The sequence below is a fragment of the Ahaetulla prasina genome, chromosome 11 (assembly GCF_028640845.1).
Source record: "Ahaetulla prasina isolate Xishuangbanna chromosome 11, ASM2864084v1, whole genome shotgun sequence".
Taxonomy (NCBI): Eukaryota; Metazoa; Chordata; class Lepidosauria; order Squamata; family Colubridae; genus Ahaetulla; species Ahaetulla prasina.
In genome coordinates, this window is record NC_080549.1 from 13,142,287 (window position 1) to 13,170,155 (window position 27,869).

The 27,869-nt window shown below is 43.4% G+C and overlaps 3 protein-coding genes across 12 annotated transcripts in view; all 3 read right to left on the reverse strand.

Annotated features, from left to right (window-relative positions):
• Nucleotides 1–237: 237 nt before the first annotated feature.
• On the reverse strand, nucleotides 238–13,894 carry GLA (galactosidase alpha). Its single transcript, XM_058197109.1, has 7 exons — nucleotides 13,577–13,894; nucleotides 11,912–12,086; nucleotides 10,402–10,579; nucleotides 8,932–9,023; nucleotides 5,714–5,875; nucleotides 2,709–2,906; nucleotides 238–1,231 (listed from the first exon to the last, which is right to left on the reverse strand). Exons 1-7 carry the CDS (start codon nucleotides 13,747–13,749, stop codon nucleotides 917–919), a joined length of 1,293 nt encoding a protein of 430 aa, XP_058053092.1. The 5' UTR covers nucleotides 13,750–13,894; the 3' UTR covers nucleotides 238–916.
• A 1,972-nt stretch (nucleotides 13,895–15,866) lies between these two features.
• Nucleotides 15,867–18,805, reverse strand: PIN4 (peptidylprolyl cis/trans isomerase, NIMA-interacting 4). Of its 2 annotated transcripts, none has more exons than XM_058196997.1 (4): nucleotides 18,684–18,805; nucleotides 17,027–17,100; nucleotides 16,291–16,410; nucleotides 15,867–16,041 (listed from the first exon to the last, which is right to left on the reverse strand). In XM_058196997.1, the coding sequence occupies exons 1-4, from the start codon at nucleotides 18,721–18,723 to the stop codon at nucleotides 15,883–15,885; spliced, it is 393 nt and encodes a 130-aa protein (XP_058052980.1). In that variant the 5' UTR covers nucleotides 18,724–18,805; the 3' UTR covers nucleotides 15,867–15,882. The 2 variants fall into 2 exon arrangements, with proteins under 2 accessions (XP_058052980.1, XP_058052981.1); XM_058196998.1 differs by lacking the exon at nucleotides 17,027–17,100 and adding an exon at nucleotides 17,153–17,240 and having other exon boundaries at nucleotides 18,684–18,780.
• A 1,253-nt stretch (nucleotides 18,806–20,058) lies between these two features.
• Nucleotides 20,059–27,869, reverse strand: part of ENOX2 (ecto-NOX disulfide-thiol exchanger 2) — a 47,103-nt gene continuing 39,292 nt past the window's right edge. For 5 of the 9 annotated variants that reach the window (XM_058196825.1, XM_058196828.1, XM_058196829.1 and 2 more), the window contains 5 exons: nucleotides 26,227–26,334; nucleotides 24,984–25,043; nucleotides 24,298–24,406; nucleotides 22,943–23,028; nucleotides 20,064–21,579 (listed from right to left, as the gene is read on the reverse strand). In XM_058196825.1, coding sequence (XP_058052808.1) covers nucleotides 21,445–21,579; nucleotides 22,943–23,028; nucleotides 24,298–24,406; nucleotides 24,984–25,043; nucleotides 26,227–26,334 — 498 coding nt within the window. In that variant the 3' untranslated portion in view covers nucleotides 20,064–21,444. Of the gene's footprint in view, nucleotides 21,580–22,942; nucleotides 23,029–24,297; nucleotides 24,407–24,983; nucleotides 25,044–26,226; nucleotides 26,335–27,869 lie in introns of all 9 variants that reach the window. The other 4 variants (XM_058196826.1, XM_058196834.1, XM_058196833.1 and 1 more) reach the window with 2 other exon arrangements.

The following is a 27,869-nucleotide window of genomic DNA, read 5'->3' on the forward strand; positions in this document are numbered from 1 at the left end:
GCTATCTTCCGTTTGAAGAAACCTTCAGAAAAAAATTGACATTCTCCTTTCCTTCTGCAAACTGGCTCAAAAGAATTGATTAGATTCCTTTGGTCTTCAAGCAGTAACAGCAACTGGAATAAATGTGACAGTTTCGCTGACTTGATCATAATCTGGGCCCTCAAGTCAGTGGCTGCTTTGGACAAAGCTAGCATCAGTGCAGGCAGAAAAGATTTATTGAAACAATGGAGAGGGAAATCTTGGGGAAAGCATTTTAATGAACTGCAAAATTCAGATTCAGATGTTAAGGGCTTGAATTCTCAAGGTCAAAGTCGAGGTAGTGCCATTCCGATGTAGGTGCAGAGCCTCCAGTCCCAATATAGAAACTTTTGCAACTTGCCAAAAGCCCAAAGTTGCTCCAAGTTATGTAGTACTTTTTAAATCTGTCTGTTGGATTTTAGAAATAGCAAAGTGCACCTAAATCCTCTTTAAGAATTTCTTTGGTTATTGCACAATTTACCCGTACAGCTATTATATCCTTATATCTCTCTTAATTTTCATCTAGTGATTGTTGAGAAGCAACTGCAAGTGTATACAATTGCGGTCATCTTTTTTGAGTCCTGGCAAAGCCTACAGCACAAGAAAACAGGCTACCATTGTAACGCAACAATTGTGTTTGTATAAAACCACATGACAAACACGGTCAAGTGAGCTAATTTTGTTCCCAGCTGTGCCTCCAGAAAAAAAGATAATGTCATCCTTTTGAGGCTTAAAAAAAATATCTCAGAATCCCAAAAAGACCATATCAGCATTTCTTGATAATCAGTCTCTTGAAGCAAAGACTCTTCAGTGATTTTCCTTTGATTTCTTCAGGAGGTTCTTTAGGCGTTGCATTAGATCCTCTTGAAAGAATTTGCGAAGGGAGAATGCCGTCATGTTATAAGAGGTCTTTAGGGTAGCTTCTTCCATTGCCAATTAAAGGTGTGTCTGTGTTCACTACTATCTTCAGCAGCACAGTGCCCGTTGGGTTCACCACCAGCTTCAAAAACGAAACCCAGTTGTGTAGCCCCAGGTCTCTGCTGGTAGGCAGAATTTGCTGGATCGAACAACTGGGATTACAAGCTAAGCCATTGCCAATGATCATGATAGCGAGGACATACGTCTGGGGTCCCCCCATCTCGTTCCGGTTTAGTACAGCTACGGCAAAAGCTCCTTCGGAAAGCGGGCGTTCCCACAGCTCAAAGTGTTTGTCCTGGAGAGACAAACAAACATCAGTCAGAAGAAGCATGAATGCACCTTTAATCAGATTGCACAGAGACCAAGAATCCCCTTCTTTTAATAACCCCATAAATCCTTGCGGGGTGGAATCTGGGCAGCTGAATGGAGCTAGCAGAGTGTTTCAATGGCCAGATGCCCTTCCTGTCGCCAATGCGGAGTTTTGTTCAGCAGATATATTCTCAGTGAGCCCAGAGAGAAATATCTGCCTCTACCTAGGATTGAACTCGCAGCCTCCTGATTGTGAGGCAAGAGCTCCACCTCTAGGCCACCACACCACTTCACACAAAGAGACCAAGAATGGCTGCAATAAATAAATCAAGTCTACCTATTTGATCTTGTTACCAATTGTAAAATTAATAAGCATTGAAACATACCCCTTCTTAGTTCTAAAAGTTAACCATCACCAAGGATACATACAAGAATGCTCTTTTAAGTTAGTATCAATTCCTTGTAAGCAGGCATAGTGCATTTCAGTGTATACTTATTACACAAAATGCAAAGTACATTAAAGCTAATGGAATGTATTTGAGGGAGGATGGATCTAAATTCTAAAACATTCATGGTCACTATCATTTGTGCAATGGCACATGCAAATGGCAAAACGATGCAAGCAATGTAAATACAATTTAACATACACTTGAGGGCTTTGCCTAGACTGGATGCAAGAGACTTGTATGTTTATTCAAGGACGAAAATGCTGGTTGTATTCAAAATCGGATAAATGGGAGGGAGGTACCTTAAATCACATTTATAGTGTTGTATAATTTTGTCTTCGCACACTGTTGATAAAGACTTTCTGCAGCTGAAGTCTCCACGGATGTGTTGTGGTCTGCTAGCAGCCTGTAGAGCTGGCAACCGAGTCAGACAGTGATGAGGTTGAGGAAGAACCTGGGCCAGTCCTGGAGGCTGGGGAAGGCCCAGATGAGGGCTCTGCGTCGGAGGCAAAGGTGGGGCCAGGGCCATTGGGGAGTGATGTGCGGACTCCGGAGCCTCCAGAGGCTGACAGTAGTGAAGCAGAGGAACTGGAGGAGCCTGTTCCTAATGCACGCATGAGAAGAGCTGCCAGAAGGCAAGAGCAGCTCAAGCAAAGAGAAAGACTCAGAAGTAGGGCCAAGAGATGACTGGCCCCTCCCATAAGGCTTAAAAGACCAGCAACGGCATTTGGGCTCTTTGCTGGAAAACGACGCTGATAGCCTTGTCTTGCTGCATTTATTTCTTGTCAGCCTCTTCTGCTTTTGAACTTTTGCCAAGAAAAGCCTTTGGCAATTTGCCTAATTAGACCAAGGTTGGTGATAAGACTGAAGAGTTGTGTTATGAAGAATTTGCTTTGATTTAGTTTGGACGACACTGAGAATGAGTTTAATTCTCACTGTTCTAATAAAGTTTGTTTTTAAACTGACTTGAGTTTACTACTACCTACTGGGGCCTGGGTCACAACAGGATGGACTTACCTTGGTAATTCGGTAGCCCTGCTTGCCCAGCGGATCCTGGTTGATCGCTATCACTTCCTTGTTCTGGAGGAGTGTCTTGGCCTCGGGGCTGATCTGACGCAGGTCATTGGACATCAGTAGCGGGGCCGCCATAATAGCCCAGAAGCCCATCTGTGTTACTTGCTGGTCCCAGCTCAGCCCAAAATTTCCAATCACCAGCTAGAAAGAAAAGTTCACAAATGGATGCCTTTCGTGCTACACAATTCAGTTGGAATTTAGCAGGCGCTGAAAGACACTGGCAACTTCCCCAGGACCATCAAGGATCGTAGAAGAACCCCTGGGAAGATCCCCTTCAAAGAATCCATTTGCAGATGATGGGAAGATCCCTTGGAAACCTGAGTTGACACACTGTTAAGCCCAAACCCAAAGAAACCGGGTTATGGATTAGTGCCACATTTGGAACACCTTTCCTGTAAGTTCCATCTGATGCTGGTGTTCTGACCTAGGTATTCTCAAACCAGGAAGCAGACTCCTTATCCGGACAAAAATCCCTTTTTATTAAGTTACTGTGAATTTCTCTCATTCACATTCAGCAAAGTCTTTCAAGGGTGAATTTACAGTCGCAGACCTTATCTGCCTTGGAGAGCAGCCAGGCCGATATCTTCAAAACTTGGCAAGGAGTCTCTGAGAGTCACAAACCAATTAAGTGAACTAATTGTCTCCTGCAAACTCCACTCCCCTTTCGCTCCTCTTTTATTCCCTCTGAGAGGGACCATTCATCGTCCACCTGTGGCCTTACTCCCAAGTCGGCCCTTGTTCTTCAGCTGTTCCCTTCGTCTGGCAACTCTGCATGCACACACTGGGAACAAGCTCCAGCTATTTGTCTGCCTCACTGAGGTCTGACTCCGAAGGCAGCCGATAACTGGCATGCGGCCCCCTCTCTGCCTCTGACTCAGAGCCCTCTTCAGAGCCTTCCCCAGACTTCAGGACTGGCCCATGTTCCTCCCCAACCTCCTCACTGTCTGAATCTGCTACAACAGCTGGATTAAAATAGCGGTGAATTGTTCTGCAGATGCAGCTTCTACATTTGACGCAGAAGAACAAAACAAGGCTTACATCTAGTATGCACTGGGGGACATAAGAGGGTCTGTCTACCTGCCACCTTCCCCAAAACCAGCTGTTGCATTTCAGTAGTTGCTGAATGGGCCAGGACCACTTCCTCTGCTGCTACTGTGTTCTGATGGCTACTATTTCTAAACACGTTCGGCTGAAATTTCATTTGAAGTAGGAAATAGCACTGTAAACCTGGTAGAACATAGTGGGGTTTTTTTAATTATTATTTTTGGATATACACCAATATCATCTGAACAATGAGAGATCTGGTTATCATTCACTTAAATACAAATAATAATAGTAATATTAATAATATTTGTTACATTAATCATAATTAAGTAATTGTGGTATTATACATATTTGTATTAGTGTTCCTTCACTGTTGTTGTTCAGTTGTTTTTGTTTGCCATTCTAATAACAATCACAATATTTAAATGTAAACAGTGATATCATCTTTCAACATCTAATCTTTACATCTAGCTACCGTGTTTCCCCGAAAATAAGACCCTGTCTTATATTTTTTTGAACCATGAAATAAGCGCCTGGCTTTATTGCCATGAGCTCAAAAGCTCGAATGGGCTTATTATCAGGGGATGTCTTATTTTGGGGGAAATAGGATATGACTTCTAGTATAGTACATAACAATATGAATAATATCCCCCCTTGATCTTGTTTCTACCTCTATTTCTTTCCAACCATCATCTCTTGCTCGCTTTAGTATTTCAATTCTTATTCGTTTTTTGACTTGCCTCCCAAACTCCTCCCTCGGGTCTTTGTCTCTGTCTCCATCTTTCCTATTTAGCTGGTAGAGCAAGTTTTTGTTTGTCAACTCTCCAAAGTCGCTTAGGTGAATTGGGCGTCGTCGAAATTTTGATTAGATGAATAAATCTTTAAAGAGGCCTCACCCACTTTGCCTCCCTGCCCTGCTTCTGCAACACAGAGTCCCCCCAAAACGTTATAGGTGGCCCCTGAAACTAACGTATTTTTCGGACTATAAGACGCACCGGAGTGTAAGACAAACCTAGATTTCGAAGAGGAAAACCAAAAAAAAAATAGTTTTTGGCCTCCGCGTGTCCAGTTTTTGCCCTTCCCGGCCCCAGGAGCACTCTGCAGGCCTCCCAAACCCTCTGCGCGAGCCGTTTTTGGCAAAAACAGGACCTGCAGGGGGGTTCAGGAGGCCAAAGACAGGGCCATATTTGGTCTATAAGACGCACAGACATTTCCACCCACATTTTTTGAGGGGGAAAGGTGCATCTTATAGTTTGAAAAATACGGTAGTTACTGTCCATGGGACAAAGCTATTATTTCAACACCCCAAATGTTAAAATGTCTGTCGAGATTCTCAGTCATCCAGATCATAGTTGTCTCAAAGGTGTGGGGGGTTTTTTTTTCTTCTTCAAAAGGCAACTGGGCTGTCATTTGCTTGAGGAGGAAGAAGACGTTTCGCTTCTCATCCAAGCAGCTTCATCCGTTCTGGCAGGTCCGTCACCCCCACCATCCTGCCAGAACGGATAAAGCTGCTTGGATGAGGAGCGAAACATCCCAAGGAAAATAACCTTTCGGCGCAGGGAGTTGGGGGGGAAGCACCTTTGAGACTCCCAATTGTTATAATCCAAAGCAATAATTATATATCAGCCTAGTGATTTTACTTTGATTTTCCCATTTCTTTGGGAAATATGCAGGCCATTAACGGATGCATTTACACTGGCTGCACAGGCGGTATTCACTTAACCTTCGCTACCGGTTCGCAAATGTGAGTGCGCGTGCGCAGAGCCTTCCGTCCATGCCAGAAGCAGGACGTGATGATGTCCGGGCAGGTAGTCCCGCAGCCGCCACTATTGGTTCAATAGAACTGGCTGAATACCCCCACACTGACTGCCAGGGATAAATGGCCTCAGGGCAGGTTTTCTTACCATGTCTGGGTCATTCCAGCCACCGGGCCCTGCTATGTCGATCAGAATATCCTGGTTAGAAGATGTCCAGTCTAAGATATTCTTGATGCTTCTCCAGGCGTCAGAGATGTCCGCGTAATTCCTCCAGTAATTGCAGTATTGCTTAACTTCTGTATAGTTGACCTGCCAGGAAAGAGGCAAAGGAGAAACATTACATTTCACACCTTTGGCCTTAAATGTTGACTTGAAGAGACTCCAGAGTCCCAAAAAAAAAAGAGGAACAGACCGGTTTCTGTTCAGGCTGCGAGTGGGGAAAACCTCAGAAATAAATACTACAATTGAACAAAACTTGCAGAAATTGTAGGAAGCTGCTTTAATACTGAGTCGGATCCATGCTTGACATAAGTATGTATTCTTTACCAGATACCGTACTTTTCGGAGTACAAGACACACTTTTCCGCCCCCTAAAAGAAGGTGGAAATAAAAGCCATATGAACTCCTTTATGAAATTGTATATGAAATTACTTATGTGCAAATATAAGCATGAGCACTCTTTGAGAAATTGCTTGTATCAGCATAAGTAAGTCTGGCTAATTTTTATCATGTAAGCAGAAATCTGTTTGATGCCAAGGTTGCAAAGATGTTTGCCTGTAAATGTATCAACACTTTTGTGATAGCCACAGAACATTCCTTCTCTGATAAGGCTCACTTCACAGAGCTTCAAAGAAGTTATTCCTACACACAATTATATGAGATTTGTTAACAAGCAAAGCCAGGATGTTTCAAGATGTATTTCTGTTTGCTATGTGTAGCATGAATAGTGTAACTGTAGAACGCCTTAGACACGTGTGGGAGTGATGTCCTTATAGCCTGTGTAGATTGCTATGCAACTGTACCACGTAGGCAATAAGCAGAGAACAAAGAGCCACCTCATGGCAAAACTCCTCCCAAGAATCATGAGCTTTCTCCCAAAATCATAGGCTTGTGGATGTGCTTGCAGTCACATGTTCACATGTTGAATATATGCTAATATGTAACCTCCCCTGCTTACCTTCTGCAACCCACCCCTAATCTTAATAAAAGGATTGTCTCGAGCTAGCTCAGGGCTCGTTCACCCCGAGGAGAATTGGACTCCGTGTCTTCACTTCTCACTCCGTCCGGTACGGAAGGCCGGACCCTTTCGTGGCGAGCCCGCTGGCCGCGAGAAAAGCCACAGAAATGTTGGTGTGTCTTATACACCGAATACAGCCATTTTTGGCCTCCCGAGCCCCTGCCTTGTGCATCCCGTTTTCGACCTCTCAAACCTCCCATGCGTTGCATTTCTGCCCCCTCCCCCCCACCCCCAGGAGCACTGTAGGCCTCCCAAAGCCTCTGCGCATCCCTTTTTATGAAAAACAGGCCCATTTTTGGCCTCCCAAACCTCCACGCATCGCTTTTTTGCCCTCCCTGTCCCCCAAGAGTAGTCTGCCTCAGGCCTCCCAAGCCCTCTGCGCATCCCAGTTTTGCAAAAAAACGCAAAAATGGGACGCACAGAGGGTTTGGGAGGCCTGCAGAGTGCTCCTGGGGAATGAGGAGAACAAAAATGTGACATGTGGGGGGGTTGGGAGGCCAAAACTGGGACACTCTGAGGGTTTGGGACGGGTGAAATCTAAAAATTTTCCCTGCCAGTTCTGTGGGCGTGGCTTAATTGGTGGGCATGGCTTGGTGGTCAGATGACTGGGTGGGCGTGGCCAATAACAATAAATAATAAAAATAATAAACAAAGTATAAAAAACAATAAGAGGTATCAAAAACCAACTTTCACACTTCACACACACACAACACAACAACAACAACAACAACAATAATAATAACAATAATAATAATAATAATAATAATATTTTAATTTTTATACCGCCCTTCTCCCGAAAGACTCAGGGCAGTGAACAGCCAAGTAAAAACAATACAATATATTACAATAAAAACTATTTAAAAAACTTATTCAATGTGGCCTAAATTTAGATATAAAATACATAATATAAAATAACCCCATTTAAAAACGAATTAAAAACCCCTATCAAGCCAGTCCTGCTCGGAAGAATAGGTACGTCTTCAGCTCGCGGCAAAAAGTCCGGAGGTCAGGAAGTTGTCGAAGTCCTGGGGGAAGCTCGTTCCAGAGGGTAGGTTCCCCCCCAGAGAAGGCTCTCCCCCTGGGGGTCGCCAGCCTACACTATTTGGCTGACGGCACCCTGAGGACAACACAACTGACTCACACACAATGTAAAAGCAGCTACACTTCACACTTCACACAGCCACAAAAAGCTCAAAAACCAACTTTCACACTTTACACACACACAACACACACACACTTACAAAATGCCATATACAGCTTTCTAAGATTTTGTGTGTTTGTGTAGTTAGAGTGAAACAGCCCAAATCTCAGAAAGCCTCACAAATATTTTATTTTATTATTTTATTTTATTTTATTGTGGACTTTAAATCCCAGAGTTCCTCAGCCAGCAAAGCAGGAAGTCAAAGCAAGCTTTTTTTTTTTCTTCAGTAGCTGAAGAAAACATGCCGTTGCCAGCCCAAAAGAGCAGTAATTATAGGTAAGTGAGGAGGGAGAATTGGCTGGGCTTGGGTGGGGGCTCTTGTCAGTGGGGGCTGTTAAAAAGTAAGTTTAAAAACCTGTAAGGATCAGGAAACTCCTCTGGGAACGCCAGAGGAGGCTTTTAAAACCTCCGGTTTTTTTCTTTTCCCCTTCGGCTGAAGGTTTTTTTAAAAAAAAAAACTTTTAAAGTGTTCTGATGATCTCTGCTCAGCCCCGCGATCATCAGAGTTTTTTTTTTTTTTTTTACTTTTCAAGGCATGTTTCAGCTGAAGAAAAACTTTTAAAAGTAAAAAAAATAAACCTCTGCTGATGGTGCGGCTCAGCAGAGGCAGGAGGGCGGGGCCAGGGATTTTTGCTACCGGTCCTCCGAACCAGCAGCTGCCATCGCTACCTAATCAGAGGAGCCGGTGCGAACCGGGAGCATTTCACCCCTGGTTTGGGAGGCTTGCAGAGTGCTCCTGGGGGCCGGGAAGGGCAAAAACCAGACGTGCAGAGGCCAAAAAACTAATTTTTTTTCTTGTTTTTCTCTTCGAAATCTTGGTGCTTTTTATACTCTGGTGCGTCTTATAGTCCAAAAAATACGGTACGTACAACCTGGTGATCGTTTTCTCTTAGAATGAGCTCAAAAGAATCCCCCCCCCCCCATTACCTTTTGAAAGGTTCTCTGGTAAAGCGGCCATTCACAGGAATATACAATACTTCTGCCAGTTTTATTCAAAGCCGAAGACATTTTCTTATAACCTGATAGGAAAAAAGAAGCACCCCCAACATTAAAATATTCCAGACTTTTCCATCCACCCCCCAACAAAAGATCAGCCAAGCTGGATTTCAGGTAGCCCTTGTTTAGCGACAACAGTTAAGATTGGCAACTCGATCATTAAGTGAAGCAGTTGCTAAGTGAAACGGCAACTCTGGTTACAATCTATAATAATATAATCTATAATAATTAAATAATTATTTACATAATTAAATAATATAAATAATTAAATACAATAATAGACCTGCGAAGGTCACAAATGCGAGGGATTTAGTTGCTAAATTCCCTTTTCATTGTAACTGTGAATGGTTGCTGAACAAGGCAGTTGCTAGATAAGGACTATATTTAGACACAGAACCATAGGTTTGGAAATGACTATGGAGTTCTAGTCCCCGTGATGGCGAACCTATGGCATGCGTGCCATAGCTGGCACGCAGAGCCGTATCTGTGGGCACACGAGCATTGCCCTAGCTCAGCTCCAGCGTGCATGTGTGTGCTGGCCAGCTGATTTTCAGGCCTTCTGGGCCTACCGGAAGTTGGGAAAGGGGCCGTTTCCGGCCTCCGGAGGGCCTCTGGAGGGGTGTGGGAGGCTGTTTTCGCCCTCCCCAGGCTCCAAGAAAGTCTTTGGAGCCTCAGGAGGGTGAAAAAGGGGATTACCGGTAACCTTTTTGCCATCGTGTGCCAAAAGCAGGGGAAGTGCAGGGATGGGAGAGTTGTGCACGCATGTGCAGGGGGGCATTGAATTATGGATGTGGGCACGTACACGCGTGACACTCCCCCCGCTTTTGGCATGCAACAGCAAAAAGGTTAGCCATCATTGTTCTAGTCCAGGGGTCTCCAACCTTGGCAACTTTAAGCCTGATGGACTTCAGCTCCTGAGATCCACCAGGCTTAAAGTTGCCAACGTTGGAGACCCCTGATCTAGTCCAACCCTCTTCCCAAGGCAGGACTCCTCAGACCTTCCCAAATCAAAGGTAATGAATGGCGGAAGCAGTTATTAAAAATGGCAGAAAATTGAAGAAAAGCATTAGTGCCAGACAGGTGGCAGGAAAGCCCAAATATCAATAGCCAAAGTCTTGATGGTACTGGCATATATTGATATGGCTTTCCATATAAACTAACAAAACAGAGGCCAACAGTGGCTTGTCAGCTCTACTTTATCACAGGGGTGTGTCCAACCTTGGCAACTTTAAGTGTTGTAGACTCCAACTCCCAGAACTCCCCAGCCAACAAGCTGTCAACGTTAAGACAACCCTGCTTTTGAGATATTGGTTGTGTGAATCCTTCCAGCTGTGGCTTATTTCAAGAGATTGCAGGAACACCAGTCTGTGTTAGCATCTTGCGTGAACATAACAAACACACCTTCAGCCATCTCATCCAGAGTCCCAAAATCACATCCGTCAAATTTCAGCAGATCCACTTCCCAGCTGGCGAAGGTCTCTGCATCCTGTTCATAGTGGCCGTAGCTTCCGGGAAAGCCAGCACAGGTTCTGTTCCCAATGTCTGCATAAATGCCCAGCTTCAGACCTTTGGAATGGACCTTTAAATCACAGAGTCCAACAGGAAAAGCAAAGGCAAGGTCAGAAAACGGCAGGCAAGCTGTATTTCCTAAGCATTCCTCAAAAAAATAAAACATACTCGAACTAAACTTTCTCCGAGCCTGGCATTCTCCAGATGTGTGGGCCTACAACACTCAAAATTCCCCAGCAAGTATAGAATGCAAAGTTGGGCCAGTCTAAAACATCTGGCCCATGTTTAGATTGGCTACTTTTAAGGGGCCCAGAGAGAAAGAGAGAGAAAGACAAAAAAATAATGCCACCACTCAGCAGAAGGAGCAGAAATCCAGATTAGAGACACAGATTAGTTTTATCAACACATACTAGAGCAGGGATCTCCAACCTTGGTCCCTTTAAGACTTGTGGACTTAGCAAAGCTGGCTGAAGAGCTCTGGGAGTTGGTCCACAAATCTTAAAGGGACCAGGGTTGGAGACCCCTGTACTAGAGGAAATACCCAGGTAAAACCACCACCTGCAGTTGCAGTCTATCTCTAAATATCAGTTGCTGAAGACAGAGAACAAGGAATCAGATGTCCCATTTCCCAAGATTTGAGGAAAAACAATTGATCAGAGTCAGAGATTCAAACTCCACCCCAAGATACAACTTTTTGATTTGACCCAGCATAATGATTCTTGTCTTAGTTAGTAGATGATTCTAATGAAACTAATGATTCTTAGTTGGATCATAAGGAAGACTGAGCGTCAAAGAATTGAGGCCTTTGAAATATGGTGTTGGAGAAGACTCCTGCAAGTCCCTTGGACTGCAAGGCGATCCAACCGGTCAGTCCTAGAGATCAACCCTGACTAGTCCTTAGAAGGCCAGAGCCAGAAGAGGAAACTCAAATACTCTGGCCACCTAATGAGAAGGAAGGACTCACTGGAGAAGAGCCTAATGCTGGGAATGATTGAGGGCAAAAGAAGAAGGGGATGACAGAGAATGAGGTGGTTGGATGGAGTCACCGAAGCAGTTGGCATGAGCTTAAATTGACTCCAGAGGATGGTAGAGGACAGGAAGGCCTAAAGGTCCGTTGTCCATTGGGTCGCGATGGGTCAGACATAACTTCGCAACTAACAACAACAATGATTCTTATGGAATTGTAGAGACAGTTAAGAGAGTAATTTATGGTATGCTGTTAGAAATTAAGACAGAAGGCAAAGTATAAATGGGTGTTGCTTAGGAAACCTCTCCCACCTTCGTTAGAGAGAAATTGGATTAACAGCACCAGCAGTTTCCATCAATCCGGCATTCCTGAATTTTTCAGCTGCCCCAAGTTGAAAGAAGCTCCCAGGAGAAAGTTCTCAACCACCCAACTCACATAGTCTGCGAGTTTCTTAATCCCGCTGGGGAAGCGTTTGGGGTCTGGCTGCAGCCGTCCCTGTTTGTCGCGGGTGGGAGCCATCCAACAATCATCGATGCACAGGAAACGGTACCCGACGTCTTTCCATCCCTCCGATGCCATCCGGTCAGCCATCTGCATGAAGAGCTGTTCGCTGGGAGAAGAGAAGGAGGGCAAAAGGCCAGAAATGAATAAGGAAGCAAAAACTGGGGAAAAAGAGAACAGTCATTGATTGATTCATTCCCTGAAAAGATTCAGCTTGTCTGTTCCAGTGATGGCTAAACTTTTCCGGATCGAGTGCCCAAAGCGTGTGCACCCAACACCCCTCAAATGCAATGCGCGTGCAGGCTCCATGCAGGTGCTGCCTCTGGAAGCTTTCAATAAGAGATTGGACTGCCATTTCTTAGAATGCTGGAGGGTCTCCTGCTTGGGCGGGGGATTCGACTAGATGACCTACAAGTCCCTTCCAACTCTGTTTTTCTATATTCAATGGAACTGAAATTGCCTTCAGAAGTTGTGGGAGCTTCATCCCTGGAAGCTTTCAAGAAGAGATTGGACTGCCATTTGTCAGAAATGGTGTAGGGTCTCCTGCTTGGGCAGGGGGCTGGACTAGATGGCCTAGAAGGTCCCTTCCAACTCTGTTATTCTATATTCAATGGAACCGAAATTGCCTTCAGAAGTTGTGGGATCTTAATCCCTGGAAGCTTTCAAGAAGTGACTGGACTGCGATTATTTAGAATGGTGTAGGGTTGGGCTGAAGGTTGGACTAGATGACCTACAAGGTCCCTTCCAACTCTTTTATTCTATATTCAGTGGAACAGATCGCCTTCAGAAGTGGTGGGAGCTTCATCCCTGGAAGCTTTCAAGAAGAGACTGGACTGCCATTTGTCAGAAATGGTGAAGGATCTCCTGCTTGGGCGGGGTTGGACTAGATGACCTTCAAGGTCCCTTCCAACTCTGTTATTCTATATTCAATGGAACCGAAATTGCCTTCAGAAGTTGTGGGATCTTAATCCTGGAAGCTTTCAAGAAGTGACTGGACTGCGATTATTTAGAATGGTGAAGGATCTCCTGCTTGGGCTGAAGGTTGGACTAGATGACCTACAAGGTCCCTTCCAACTCTTTTATTCTATATTCAGTGGAACAGATCGCCTTCAGAAGTGGTGGGAGCTTCATCCCTGGAAGCTTTCAAGAAGAGACTGGACTGCCATTTGTCAGAAATGGTGAAGGATCTCCTGCTTGGGCGGGGTTGGACTAGATGACCTTCAAGGTCCCTTCCAACTCTGTTATTCTATATTCAATGGAACCGAAGTTGCCTTCAGAAGTGGTGGGAGGAGCTTCATCCCTGGAAGCTTTCAAGAAGAGACTGGACTGCCATTTGTTAGAATGGTGTAGGCATCTCCTGCTTTGGTGGGTGGGGGTTGGACAAGACCAGGGGTCTCCAACCTTGGTCCCTTTAAGACTTGTGGACTTCAACTCCCAGAGTCCCTCAGCCAGCAAAGCTGGTAGTTGAAGTCCACAAGTCTTAAAGGGACCAAGGTTGGAGACCCCTGGTCTAGATGACCTCCAAAGGTCCCTTCCAAGTCTCTTAACCTGGAACCTCTCCCCACCCCCGGGACCGCATCCAGCATCCTCTCCGCCCACCTGATGCAGTCGCGGGGCTGCCGCTCGCAGTCCGTCTGGCAGAGGAAGCGCTCCCAGTGCAGCCAGCCCATGGGCGGCGTCCGAGCCAGCCCGTTGTCCAGCGCGGCGGCCAAGCCCAGGACCGCCAGCACCGCTGCCGCCATCGCCAGCCTCTCGCTTCGCTCTCCGGCCATTCCTCCCACCTTCTTTCCTCCCACCCGAAAGAGTCACGGCCGGATTTTCCGAACGATTCGCTTCGGCCAATCGCAGCTCTTACGTTCCCCTCCTTTGGCAGCCAATCGCAACCTCCTGTTCTCGCCCTTCGGCCAATCGGAAGGGCTCCGCGGGCTCAGCCAATCGTCTCCCTGCAGTAGTTTAATAATAATAATACCAAAAAAAAAACTTGCAGACCTTCTCTTGTGATGGAAGCTAGGGCACGTGACAACGCGGGTCACGTGATGACGCATAGTCGCAGCTGTTAACTCTTTCCAAGCCGGCAGTTATTAATCCCAATTGTGTTTGGGGTTTTTTCCTAGTAGGCAACTGGACTTTCTGGGTTTTTTTTTCTTTGAAGACGTTTCGCTTCTCACCCAAGAAGCTTCTTCAGCTCTGACTGGATGGTGGGGAATGGAAGGATTTATATTCCTTGCAGACAGCTGGTCCTTTGCAACGAAATTTCATTCTTAATGTACATTCGAAGTGACAAATAAAATTATTCTATTATTTGCCACCTTTTAGAGAGTCGTTGAGGCCACTTGGAGGTTTATCTGTGTCCTCAGGATCAAGAAAGTCCAGTTGCCTCCTGAAAAAAAAGCACCTTTGGGACCATCATGACCTGGATGACTGAGAATCTCTACAAACTTTTAGCTATACAGTTTGGGATGAACACCTTTGGAATGGTGTGGGAGTAGAAATGGATTTCCAGAGAGGAAAAAATTGCAGACTACAGGAACCATTTGCACTACTCAGGTGACTCTGAAGCCACAGATAAACTTCCAAGTGCTTCAATGACCCTCTAAAAGGATGCAAAGGACCAGCTATTCTGCAAAGATTATAAATCCTTCCATTCTCCATTAACCTGTCACAGTTGAAGAAGCTTCCTGGATGAGAAGTGAAACATCTTCAAAAGAAAAAACAAGGAAATCCACTTGCCTCCTGAAAAAGCACCTTCAGGACAACCATGACCTGGATGACTGAGAATCTCTATAGATTCACCTTTAGCATAATATAAACTTCATTTTTGACCGATGCAGCATACTTATTATCATTGCTCTGACAAAAATAATCCCCAAGCAAGATTTTGCAACAAGGAAAATGCAGAATAAATTCATACATGAAGAGTCCTTGGTGTTCTCTGAGCTTGCAGAGGTTCCATGACTCAAACTATCTGATGACGTTACCTAGTTTGGGTCATGAAACACCTGCAAGAAAACATCTGCAAGAAAACAAGCAAGCTCAGGGAGCACCAAGAACTCCTCATGTCAAGCCTGAGTATTAAATTCAAACATACATAAGTACATAAATGCATGTGCACGTTTGAGCTTTTGCTTTGTTTGGATAGCCAAGGTAGATCGCCACTCAATATCCATTTTGTGTCACAAGCAGGTAACAAAATAATTCGCTATTTCTGTATAAATTGACCTTCCAAAAGAAGCAGGACAAACTGGGAGACCTATATACCGTATTTTTCGGAGTACAAGACGCAACTTTCCCCACCCTTAAAAGGGGGTGAAAATTTGGGTGCGTCTTATATACCGAATACTCACTGGCCCACCACCCTTTGACCTCTGCCTCCCAGCAATTTACCTCCTTGCAGCAAGCAGCAAGAAGAAACAGCCGATTTCAGCTTCAGCACAGCCGAATTAGCACAAGTTGATTGTCCGTTGGATCAGCTTCCCGATTCTCAGCTGTTTCATGCTACAGGGATTCCCATGGCCTATTGCTTCACGGGCCTCTGCTGCTTGCTGCAAGGAGGTAAATTGCTGGGAGCAGATTTTTTTTTCTTGTGCTAATCAAGCTATGCTGAAAATGAAAGTAAAGCAGGCTGTTTGCTACTTGCTGCAATGAGGCAAAATTGCTGGAAGGCAGAGGCAGGTTTCTTTTTCTTGTTTTCCTCACCAAAAAAGATAGGTGCATCTTATAGTCCGGAGCGTCTTATGCTCCAAAAAATACGGTAATGTGGAATAATGTTATATATACTGGAGCCAGTAAACCTTTCAGTCACAACACACACTGAAAGAAAAGCCAAGTCTTTCTTTTTTCACAACGCTTGACAAGCAGAGAGAAAAATAAGAGTCAGAAACTCCTGGCGTAGCGTTTAACGTTTATTATTTCCGCCCTTCCACCATGATTATGTGATATCCAAACTTGGTTTTTACAGGGGGATCTGTGTACACTGGTTTGTCCATGCTGCTGACGGGCAAAGCAAACGCTGCCTCCTGGAAAGGCCCCACCATGGAGCCTCTGCTCATCCAGCCCAGATCTCCCTGGAAAACAAGGACAAGGGAATGATGCAAAGGACGGGGAAAATGACCTGTTCCACCCTATATAGATCCATTTGCTACAGAATATTCTATATATACATGCATTAATTCAGTTCTTATAGTTAAGGAACTTTAGAAACCTAATTTGGGGCAAAAACAAAAAATCAGTCATGCAATTGGAGAAAATAGTTTATTCGTCTTAAGAATTCTGCAAACGTTCTTGCTCTATTTTGGAGAAACGTAAGAACTTACCCCTTGTCTGGCTTTGTCTTCACTATACTGCGCAGCGACCTCACTGAAACGCACTCCAGCTTTGACTTTCTCCAAGGCTTCCAGAGCTCTGCTGTGTTTTTCGCACAGAATATGCCTCACCTAAAAATAAAAAAAAAACCCAACCTAAAACAGAAATTAAGATACATATAGAGAGGTCCTTCCACATTTAGCTTTATTTTGCAATAGCATTTAATTTAGTGGTTTCTCTCTCATCCCAAAAAATTGTTCAGTTGTTGCTTATATTTACATATAAATAAGTAAGTAAAAAAAGAGACCCAGTTTGGGGTAGTAGTAGAACCCCAAGTACATGAGTTCTACTCCTTCCTCAGATGCAAAGAAAGCTGAGTGATTCTGAACCAGTCCTTCTCTTTCAGCCCTGGAAAGAATCTCATGACAAACCATTTCTGAAAAAGTGCTGGCCAGAATACTTGCAGGGAGCTGTCATATCACTGCCAGGAGTCAAAACTGATTTAAAGACAAGTCAAGTCAAATATCTCTAATTTTATTTACTAAACGTAAATATATTAACATGTTTAGGATATTGGGCATTTGGGGGGCAAATCCAGGTCTCTGCCAGTTTCTTTCTGAATTTTTCCCCACTCTGAAATATTTTTGGCTTTGAGCGAATGACGCCTCATTCTACTCTTCACATCCTGTTCGTGACTGGAATGGCATCCTTGGATGCTACCTCAAACTGGGTGACCAGAAGACCTACTTTCACAGAATTGCCTCCTCCTTTTGGCCCCTGAGCTTTCTTGTCGGCTGTGTCACTGCCAGAAGATGCTCCTCCTTTAAAGACACAAGAACGCAAAGCAACAGTGAATCGGGGTAGAGAGTTCACCTGATCTGCACCTCCATTTGCTGAATCGGATAGGCAGGGCTGGACTGAATGTTTTGGGTGCATCTGGGCTCAGGCTATTGTGCTTCACCTGGTGGAATCAGACAGCAAGCAGGAAAATGTTGTTGGTTTGAGCTTGGCAATTTGGTTGCAAACATTTCATCTCCATTCTAGGAGATATCTTCAGTACGCTTTGGATTGTGCAACGTAACTACCAACTTGAGTTACTAATTATTCAAAATCATTTCAAGCAAGAAAATGTTAGAAAGTGTTGGAAGGAAAATCCATCGGATTCAGTTCCAAGCTGGGAGGAAGACACTGGAAATAAAATGGAGGCTGGAGGCTGATAGGACAGAAGATGTCTATTGATGAAGCGGAACCACCAACCATATGTGACAAAACAGAATTGAGAGTGGATGGGTTTTTATACCTTTTGGATTCCTATGGGGTCATGGCTGGCTCTATAGGCAAAAGGGGAAATACAAATTCTAGGTGTCAACCTCTTGTTTGTTGCTTGTCTGAGTTTCTGTCTTGACCCAGTCTTTCAGAAATCTGCATTTCTAAATGCTGGCCTCCTCAGTTTCTGCTTGGGGCAGAGAAACTGGGGCTGGTTTCTGCCTCCCTTAAGAACATGTTTCTCCCTTTGGGGAAATAAAATATTCTGTTTATTTTTATTACTTCCCCAAACATTTCATTCTTCTGAGGGGGTGGGTTTGGGGAGTGGTTTCCCACAGTACACACGCTTGTCATCCTTGTTTATTTGTTCCCTATGACTATCACTAAGTGTTGGACCTTATGATTCTTGACGAAGGTTTCTTTTCTTTTATGTACACTGAGAGCATATGCACCAAAGACAAATTCCTTGTGTGTCCAATCACACTTAGCCAATAAAGAATTGTGTTCTGTTCTGTTCTGTTCCTTTCTGTTTCTATTCTATTCTATTCAGTGTTGCACCTCATGATTCTTGACAAATGTATCTTTTCTTTTATGTACACTGAGAGCCTATGCACCAAAGACAAATTCCTTGTGTATCCAATCATTCTTAAACAATAAAAAAAATTCTGTTCTATTCTATTCTGTTCTTTGGGGCTTCCACCCCATGCACCGTGCCCATAAGGACCTTCCACTTAGCATCCAGCAAAAAAGGAAAAATTTTGACAGAGGAGAAAAGCTATTTTGGGAATTTTGGGGAATTTCTTATTTTGTGAATTTTTCTCCCTGTTTTGTGAATTTTTGGCTGCCCTGTTGGAAACGAACGGAAGCCCTGCACAACCCAACTGACTGCTTAATGCCTCCCATTCTAAGCTTCTAACAGGGTTCAAAAGCGATGCATTTGTCCCCAGCTAAACAGGGCGAGCCCCTTTTCCAGGCCTCTGCAAGAACTACAACTCCCACAATTCCTTGCCCGGGCACCTTTAAGGCGAGACCGCTTCATGCTGGCCGAGCAGAACTGGCCGGTTCTTCTCCCAGTAGGATTGTGAAGCAGAAACCGGGGAAGAAAAGAAGTCGGAGGCTCCGGTCTCCCATTTCTCACCTTTTGCCGCTTTGCCGCCGCCTTTCCCTTTCGGAGGCATCTTTTACGGGTTTCTTCCTGCCTTTCTACGGCACGGAGTCGCTTCGTTGTGACGTCACCGCACGCGACTAAGACAAGCAAGCCCCCTCCCCCCCCGCGCAAACGCCCTGGGAAATGCCTGCAGGCAGACTTTTGAGTAAATGATCCCAGCACCTAAGATAGCAAAAAACTACTTCTCGTGCCCATTGATTCAGAATATATATATACACACACACACAAATATACATACACACATACATATATATACATATATACTTTTTTTTTTTTTGCTCGGATAAGCACAAAGCCAAAAACTCCAGCCTGAAGATGAGTGAGACCTCGTCGAAACGTCGCCTAGATACTTTCAACCTTGCACGGGAAAAGACCCGAATACGCCAAGACCTACATATATACATATATATATATACATACACATATATACACAAACACACACACACATATATACACATACCTTGATGAACGTATCTTTTCTTTTATGTACACTGAGAGCATATGCACCAAGACAAATTCCTTGTGTGTCCAATCACACTTGGCCAATAAAAAAAATTCTAATTCTATTCTATATATAAATATATATATAAATATACACACACACATATATACACTGAGCCTCTGCTAAGACAGTCTGTTATTAACAGCAGCTGCTTGCAATTATTGCAGGTTCAAGTCCCACCAGGCCCAAGGTTGACTCAGCCTTCCATCCTTTATAAGGTAGGTAAAATAAGGACCCAGATTGTTGGGGGCAATAAAAGTTGACTTTGTATATAATATACAAATAGGATGAAGACTATTGCTTGACATAGTGTAAGCCGCCCTGAGTTTTCGGAGAAGGGCGGGATATAAATGCAAATAAAATTTAAAAAAAACACACACACACATATATAAATATATACACATACACACACACACACACATATAATACTAATATTCCCTCATTACAGGGCTCTTCTCGTTTCTTTTCCTAGCAGGGCATTACTGTTATTCTATTTTACAAAAGGGAACACTGATGGGGGGCGGGGGGGGGGGGTTATGTGTGATTCCCCCCCCCTATTTTTTAAAATACTTTTCCCAAGCTTTTGGGGGAACTGAGCATGCATCAGAGGCTAAGTTTGAAATTTTTGTAGGAATAGGATCCGAGCACTTGCTATTTTAATACTCCGTTCTGAATTTTTTATTATTATTATTATTATTATTATTATTATTATTATTATTATTATTATTATTATTATTATCATCATCATCATCATCATCATCATCATCATCATCATCATCATCATCATCATCATCTGGATTATTTTTTATTATTTTTTTGCTCTGATGACCCCAAAATGTTCACCCTCGACTCCAAATTTAAACAAGTTTGAAATCTTCACTCTTTTGACACTGTAGAAAGTTAGCACCCACCCCTCCTAGAAGAATGAAGTATTTTGAGAAATATTAAAAAAGGCAGAATATTATATTTTCCCTAAAGGAGGAACACGAGTCTCAGCTCTCTGCCCCCAAGTAGAAGCTAAGGGGCCAACTTTTAAAAATGCAGATTTGATAATCCATTCAAGGCAGGATTTTAAAAACCCAAGGAAGCCAGCATCTAGGATTAATTACATTTGTTAAACAAGATTAAAAAACCCCAACTCATTGCTTTCCTGAGACAAACTAATTAAAACCAAATAACAAAATACACAAAACAAGCCTCTAAATTACAAAATGCTGCAGAACTGTATAAAAATCCATGTACTGACCAAACAAGTGGTGAAATCCAATTTTTTTTACTACTGGTTCTGTAGGCGTGGCTTGGTGGGCATGGAGTGGCTTGGTGGGCATGGCCGGGGAAGGATACTGCAAAATCTCCATTTTCATCGCACTTCAGGGGAAGGATACTGCAAAATCCCCATTCTCTCCTGACTCCTGTGGGAAGGGATGTTGCAAAATCTCCATTCCCACTCCACTCCAGGAGGATACTGCAAAATCTCCATTCCCACCTCACTCTGGGGCCAGCCAGAGGTGGTATTTGCCAGTTCTCCGAACTACTCAAAATTTCTGCTACCGGTTCTCCAAAACCTGTCAGAACCTGCTGGATTTCATTCCTGCACCAAATCAATTCGTCAGCTGCCCAGGACCTCAAACCCATGTGGACCTGTTCATCAATAAACCATCTTTCCAATCAGCCTCCATGTTTCCAGTGTCTTTCTCCCCGCTTGGAGCTGAACCAGATGGATATTTCTTCCAACCACACGGACTGCGCACAACACATTTTTGTTGCAATGTTGCATGAATTTCTGCTTCTAAATATTGAGCACCTCTATATTATTAAACGATGTGAGAGGCCGGAAAGAAATGTCTCCAATGTCATTGAATGCTTTATTGATTTTCTTTTAGCTGCTCTCAATGGTAAAAACCTTAAACAGAGGCCTGAGTGTGTCATGTTCAAAGAAACTATTAAAATGTTTTTAGCCAATGGGAATTGTAAAAAGTATCAAAGATCCAAAAGACAGGGTCAGTATCAACCCAAGGTTGTGCATGGCAATCCTTTGAAAAAAGGACTCGTTAGCGTAATGAACAAACCAACAAAACAAGAACCACAACCTTACAGTCCTTAAAAACCGGCCCCCAATTTTCTTGATGCAGTTCAAGGACCGGTTTTCCCAAACGGAAACGTGTATCTATGCGTACTGCAAATATTGCACATTCTGTTAAAGAGTTCAAAGGATTCCTGGCTTCAAGTTCAGGTGACAGTCTTCAATCCTTCAAAACCACAAAATTTCCATCTCTTCTCTAGGCTGGCTCCAACCCCGTTCATCTCTTGTTTGAAAGTATGCTGGAGTCGTGTCATGAGGTTTTCCACTTCAGTGGCGCAAATCTACAAAAAAAGAGAAGTGGCATGTTCACTAAAACGAACAAAACAGGGATAACCCTCAATGTTTGGGTGGGTTAAACTACCATCAAAAGTATCTGGTTAAGTTGATTGCCATGTTAGACGATAAATTACTTTTCCTTTTGCCTTTTGAAGAACATCTTCTTCAGATCTTCTTTACAGAACAGCACTAACTGATGAAAACTAGCCAGTCTCTATTGTTTAACCATAGGGCAACGATTCCCAATCTTGGTAACTTTAAGACTTTTGGACTTCAACTCCCAGAATTCATCAGGCACTCAGCATTCTGGGACCTGAAGTTCACAAGTCTTAAAAGTTACCGTGCTGTAGGGTGTTTAGGAAGATTGGTGCAGGCCAGGGGTGAAATGCTCCCGGTTCAGACCAGATCACCCGATCCGGTAGCAATGGTGGTGGGAGGTTCAGAGAACCGGTAGCAAAAATCCCTGCCCTCCCCCACCCCAGCTGAGCCGCGCAATCATCAGAGGGTTTTTTTTTTTTACTTTTTTCTTCTGGCGAAAAAATTCTTTTAAAAGTTAAAAAAAAACCTCTGATGCTCGCATGGCTCAGCTGGGATCGTCAGAACCCTTTAAAAGCATTTTTTTTTTACAACCTCTTTGGCCGAAGAGGTTGTAAAATAAAAAGCTTTTAAAAGACTCCTTTGGAGATCCCATAACTGGCAAGAACGGTTGCAAAATGGGCCAACACTCACTTAAGAAGAGGGCCGTGAAAATATTTGCAGATCCCTCGCATCCTGGACATAAACTGTTTCAACTCCTACCCTCAAAACGACGCTATAGAGCACTGCACACCAGAACAACTAGACACAAGAACAGTTTTTTCCCGAAGGCCATCACTCTGCTAAACAAATAATTCCCTCAACACTGTCAGACTATTTACTGAATCTGCACTACTATTAATCGTTTCATAGTTCCCATCGCCAATCTCTTTCCACTTATGACTGTATGACTATAACTTGTTGCTGGCAATCCTTATGATTTATATTGATATATTGATCATCAATTGTGTTGTAAATGTTGTACCTTGATGAACGTATCTTTTCTCTTATGTACACTGAGAGCATATGCACCAAGACAAATTCCTTGTGTGTCCAATCACACTTGGCCAATAAAAATTCTATTCTAAAAATTCTATTCTATTAACAACTGTCTCGCTTAGCAACATAAATTTTGGGCTCAACTGTGGTCGTAAGTCGAGGACTACCTGCACATGGCTCAAGATGAACCACTCAATGGAAAAGAGGCAATCTAAAAGCAGAAAAGGCTGTTTGGTTGAGATGCATTTAAAGGTGGCCAAGATCACCTAAAAGTTTACATTTTAATGTACCTACCTTACTGTCCAGGCGCTGGAGGTAGGAACAGATGTATTCGATGCTTGCCCCAAAAGGATGAACGTGCAGAAATGTTGAGATGATCCCTAAAAAAAAAATTGGGGAGGGTGTTACTCCCAAGAAATGGGGATGCCAGCACAGAACACACCTTAATTTCTTATAAGAGCCGCTCCGTTTTTTGGAATGCAAAGTAGGAAAAGTTGTGGTCTTAAGCCATTCTGTGCATGGAATAGCTGTTTTAAGACGATTGAGGCCAGGACTGAAACATGAGCAACCTGTCTTGCTCTATAGGGGGAATAAAATGGGGTTCATATTAACAGAGTTGGAAGGGACCTTGTAGGTCATCTAGTCCAACCCCCTGCCCAAGCAGGAGACCATGCACCATCCTGAAAAACGGCAGTCCAGTCTCTTCTTGAAAGCTTTCAGTGATGAAGCTCCCACAACTTCCGAAGGCAACTTCTGTTCCATGGGTTGATTGATCTCACTGTCAGAAAATTCCTCATTTCCAGGTTGAATCTCTCCTTGTTCAGTTTCCATCGGGGTGAAATCTACTTACCTTCCCTACTGGTTCGGAAGTGCGCACGTTGTGTGTGTCACATACAATTTTGGACCTTATTTGCGCATGCACAAAGCCTTCTGCACATGAACAGAGAGTATAAAAAACAGGTTACCTCCTGTTCGGGCTGGTGGGCAGAGCCTCAGGCTGCTGCTGCTACCAGTTCTCCGAACCACCTGTCACCGCTACCAGTTCGCCCGAACTGGTATGAACCGGTAGCATTTCACCTCTGGTTTCCATCTATTATTCCTTGTCTGGCCTTCAGGTGCTTTGGAAAATAGCTTGATCCCTTCCTCTCTGTGGCAGCCTCTCAAATACTGGAAGACTGCTATCCTGTCTCCCCTGGTCCTTCTCTTCACTAGACTAGCCATGCCAAGTGCTTGCAACCATTCATGGTATGTTTTAGTCTCCAGTCCCATAATCAACTTTGTTGCTCTTCTCTGCACTCTTTCTAGAGTCTCTTTTATAGTGTGGTGACCACAACTGGATGCACTATTCTAGGTGTGGTTCCACAGGCTTTGCCTTCAGGATATGTTTGGATTCAGATTCAAAGAGGAATGGCCCAAATATGATGACACACAAAAAATTGTACCTAAATGTTACACTGATTGATTGATACACATTGATGAATTGTTTGTTTAAAAATAAAAAAAATCCAAAAAAACCCCAAACCCCAAAGAGGAATGACCCAGCTCCACAGGAAACCTGGGAGGACTCTCTTAGTGTGTGGACCTTAGATCCTAAGCAGGGCCTAATTTAAATCTAAACCTCAAGGATCCTGCAGCTCAGAAATCCTTACCCACTAGTAAAGCTTCCCTCTCCAATCTTAAAGGGTTGCAGTGAAGTCCTTTCTCAAGCAGCCTTTCCTTCTCTGGACTCTTTGAGCAAATGCTTGACAAGTCACTGTCCTAAAAGGAATTAAGGGGACCAACAAAAGAGTTTCTGTCAACAGTCAACATCCAGATAAGCAGGGATTAACCCCAGACAAACAACCAGACAAACAGAAAACAGTATCCCAATGAAGGAACTACGAAGCAGAAAACCACATCCCAGCAATACAAACAGGGCAAACTACTGTATATAAACAGGGAGCCAACTCCATTCTCAGTAGCACTGATGAAATTACCTAGTCAGGTAATGAGATGTCTGCAAGCAAACAATCAAGCTCAGAGAGCAACAAGGACCCCACAGAATTAAGAATAATCAATATGTTGCCCAAGATTTGTTTCTTAACAACACGTTGATTTTTTTAAAATTGTGCTCTGCAGACATTGGAATAACTATACTCCCACAGTCAATAAACTTAAATGACGTTACTTAAAAAGCAGGCTGGGGGAAGAAGCAACTTCATATTTCACTCCCAGTTGAAATTCTCATTTTGTGTCACACAGAATAACAAATAAATGTATCAGGTGCAACGGAATCGTAATGAAAAGAGCAAGTATGGTAAATACTATCATGGATAACGTTCAGTAGACAACTTACTACTTGATCTTCAGCTTCCGTTGAGTCTTTCTCTCTGTCAGATCCAGCTGCCTGTTCTTGCTGCATTCAGTTGGAAAAAAGAAAAGTTATAACCTCCAGAGTGTATAATTCTTCATGCAAGATCAGTCTGCTTTCCTAATGATTCAAATAGCCTTAGCTTTGCTGCCAAGTTTAATAAGGAATTTACCAGTATGTTAACTTGGTAGTTCAGGGAAACAAAGCTAGCATAGCAGCTAATCTTTTTCAAAGTACATGTATGCGGGGACCCGCTTCTTAATTGTACTAGTAATGTCTTGGTTGCTTTGGATTTTCATTTTTGTAATGTTTGTTAATTGTTTCCATTTTACTTTGAATTCTGTTTGCCGCCCAGATTTCCTTTGTTGAGATAGGCAGCTGAGAAGCATTGTATAAAAAGGCAAGCTGCTGTAAAAAGCAACGTTGCTCTAAGTCTAAGACAAAACCAAGATTTATTTCTTTATATGAAGAACATTCAAATTCTCCAGTGGAAATACAAAACGTCAATCAAGATATTGTAACTGACAGGCACCTATGTGTTGGTGTACTCAAATAATCAGACATATGATTATTTATCCAAACTGAAAATTTCCTTGGCACAGAATCTAGACCTGATGGTATAGTTTCTTTTCTTTTCCTTCCTTCTTTCTTTCCTTCCTTCCCTTCTTTCCTTCCTTCCTTTTTTTCCTTCCATTCTTTCTTCCCTCCCTCCCTCCCTTTCTTCCCTCCCTCCCTCTTTCTTTCTTTCTTTCTTTCTTTCTTTCTTTCTTTCTTTTTCTTTCTTTCTTTCTTTCTCTCTCTCTCTCTCTCTCTCTTTCTTTCTCTTTCTTTCTTTCTTTCTTTCTTTCCTTTTCTTTCTGACACCTACTTCTCAGAATACATTGCCAAGTTCCACATACTTGATTTCTGAGCTGTTACTGCTCATACATTTAAAATCATATTCTTTGAAATCTCAGGGGAATAGAAGTGAACATTGCAAAATTATTTGGTTTTGAGCAAAACTGCATAAGGGACTATTTTAAAACTCCATCAGCTACCTATCTACAACAGCCTCCTATCCCGAAAAATCAGAGAAAGCCCACTGTCCAAAGCTCGATATGGAAAATGAAGCCTGTAAGATTGTAATGGCTAGCTGGGGAATTCTGACAGTTGAAGTCCGCTTATTTTAAAACTGCCGCGGTCAAGAAACAGCCCTGTGAGATCATCATTCGCTAAGAACAATTTGTACCTTTTCCTTCAGTCTCTCAAGCAATTTGTCAAGCTGTAATTTTTCTTCTTTCGCTTTTTCCAATTCAGCTTCTCTTCTTTCACAGTCCTGCTGCAGTTTCTGAAGATGCTGGAAGGGAGGAAGGAAATGCAGTGTAGCAACGTGCTACTTACGGGCACTACTATGCCATATAGTAATTTAAGACAATCCCAACCCAGACAATGCAAAAGTTACATAATGCACGAATAAACAGAACAAACGCCAAGCTTAGCTCTAGAGATGATTACCGTGTTTCCTTGAAAATAAGACCCTATCTTATATTTTTTTGGAACCCCGAAATAAGCGCTTGGCCTTATTTTCGGGGAGGTCTTATTATTTTGGGGCGCATGGAGCAAGACGGGGATCCTCTTGCCATCTTACCTGATTTCCAGCTCTGTCTCCCTAACCCTAACCACAGGAAATGGCAGGGACCGGCTGCACATGCGTTTAAATATTTTCGGGGACGGGCTTATTTTCAGAGGAAAGTTTATTTTCAGAGGAGGGCTTATTTTCGGGGAAAACACAGTAGTACAGCCGCATCTTGGGAAGACTCAACCTTCTTCTCCTCATTGCTGTGTTTTATTTTATTTTAAATTATCTTCTTTTTTTGATGAAGAATTGGGGAGAACTGAAGTGTCTGCCTACTGCAGTGATCTGAGTTGGTCCTAAAAAAAAAGGCACAGCCGACTGTATCTTTTATTTGGGAAAGAAGGTTTCTGATAAATTACAGGAAATCCTTGACTTATAATCACAACTGACCCCAACGTTTTTGCGACTAAGCAAGACAGTTGTTAAATGGATTTTGCCCCATTTTACGACCTTTTTTGCTACCATTGTTCAGCGAATCACTGCAGTTGATAAAACTGGTAATACAGATGTCCCAAAGGTGCAAGTTTTCAAGAGACAACTGGTCTCTTGAACTCGCAACGCATCCGTGGCCTGTTCTCAAGTTGCCACAGGCAAGGGGGATGGGAAACCGACGAAGCAGCAGGGCAGCCAAAAACAGAAGTACATTCCAGACATCTCTCTCTCAAGGCTGTCTCCCAGGATTACCCACAGCACCCGGCAGGGAGTGATCTCTACAGCCCGGGAAATTGCTCCATTGGCAAATGTGATTGATGACACACTCTAGGGGGAAGGGGGGGAAACAGGGTCATGATTGGGGCGTAAATTACATGGGGTCAGTGGAATGTGCCGACATGGAACGCGCCTAATAACGTGCCGACATGACGCGCCTAATAAATAACTGGATTTCTTTTGAGGCTCATAATTTAATTAGGGCATCCGTCAAAACCCTGACAGCTGGACTGTCTGGTTTTTCTTTGAAGATGTTTTGCTTCTCTCATCCAAGAAGCTTCTTCAGCTCATCAGCTTAGTAATACACATGTTCAGTGAATCTGATTTCCCCCGTTCATTTTGCGTGTCGAAAGGTCACAAAAGGGGATCACATGACCCCCGGGACACTGCAACCGTCATAAATAGGAGTCCCTTGCTAAGGGTCTGAATTTTCATCACATAATCGTAAGGTGAAAAACGGTCATGTCACTTTTTTTTTAAAGTGTTGTTGTAAATTCGGTCACTAAATGAACTGTTGTAAGTCGAGGACTACCTGGACACGTCTCCCA

Bases quoted from the DNA above. Each gene is read 5' to 3' on its own strand.
- GLA (XM_058197109.1), bottom strand. From the start codon at position 13,749: ATGGCCGGAGAGCGAAGCGAGAGGCTGGCGATGGCGGCAGCGGTGCTG. The intron at 10,580-11,911 runs GTGAGTTGGGTG...TGTGATTTAAAG, and splicing joins TTAAGAAACTCGCAGACTAT to GTCCATTCCAAAGGTCTGAA. The intron at 2,907-5,713 runs GTAAGAAAACCT...TTTTCTTTCTAG, and splicing joins GCTGGAATGACCCAGACATG to CTGGTGATTGGAAATTTTGG.
- PIN4 (XM_058196997.1), bottom strand. From the start codon at position 18,723: ATGCCTCCGAAAGGGAAAGGCGGCGGCAAAGCGGCAAAAG. The intron at 16,411-17,026 runs GTAGGTCTTCTG...TTTTATTTTTAG, and splicing joins GAGGAGGCAATTCTGTGAAA to GTGAGGCATATTCTGTGCGA. The intron at 16,042-16,290 runs GTAAGTTCTTAC...CTTGTTTTCCAG, and splicing joins AAGACAAAGCCAGACAAGGG to GGAGATCTGGGCTGGATGAG.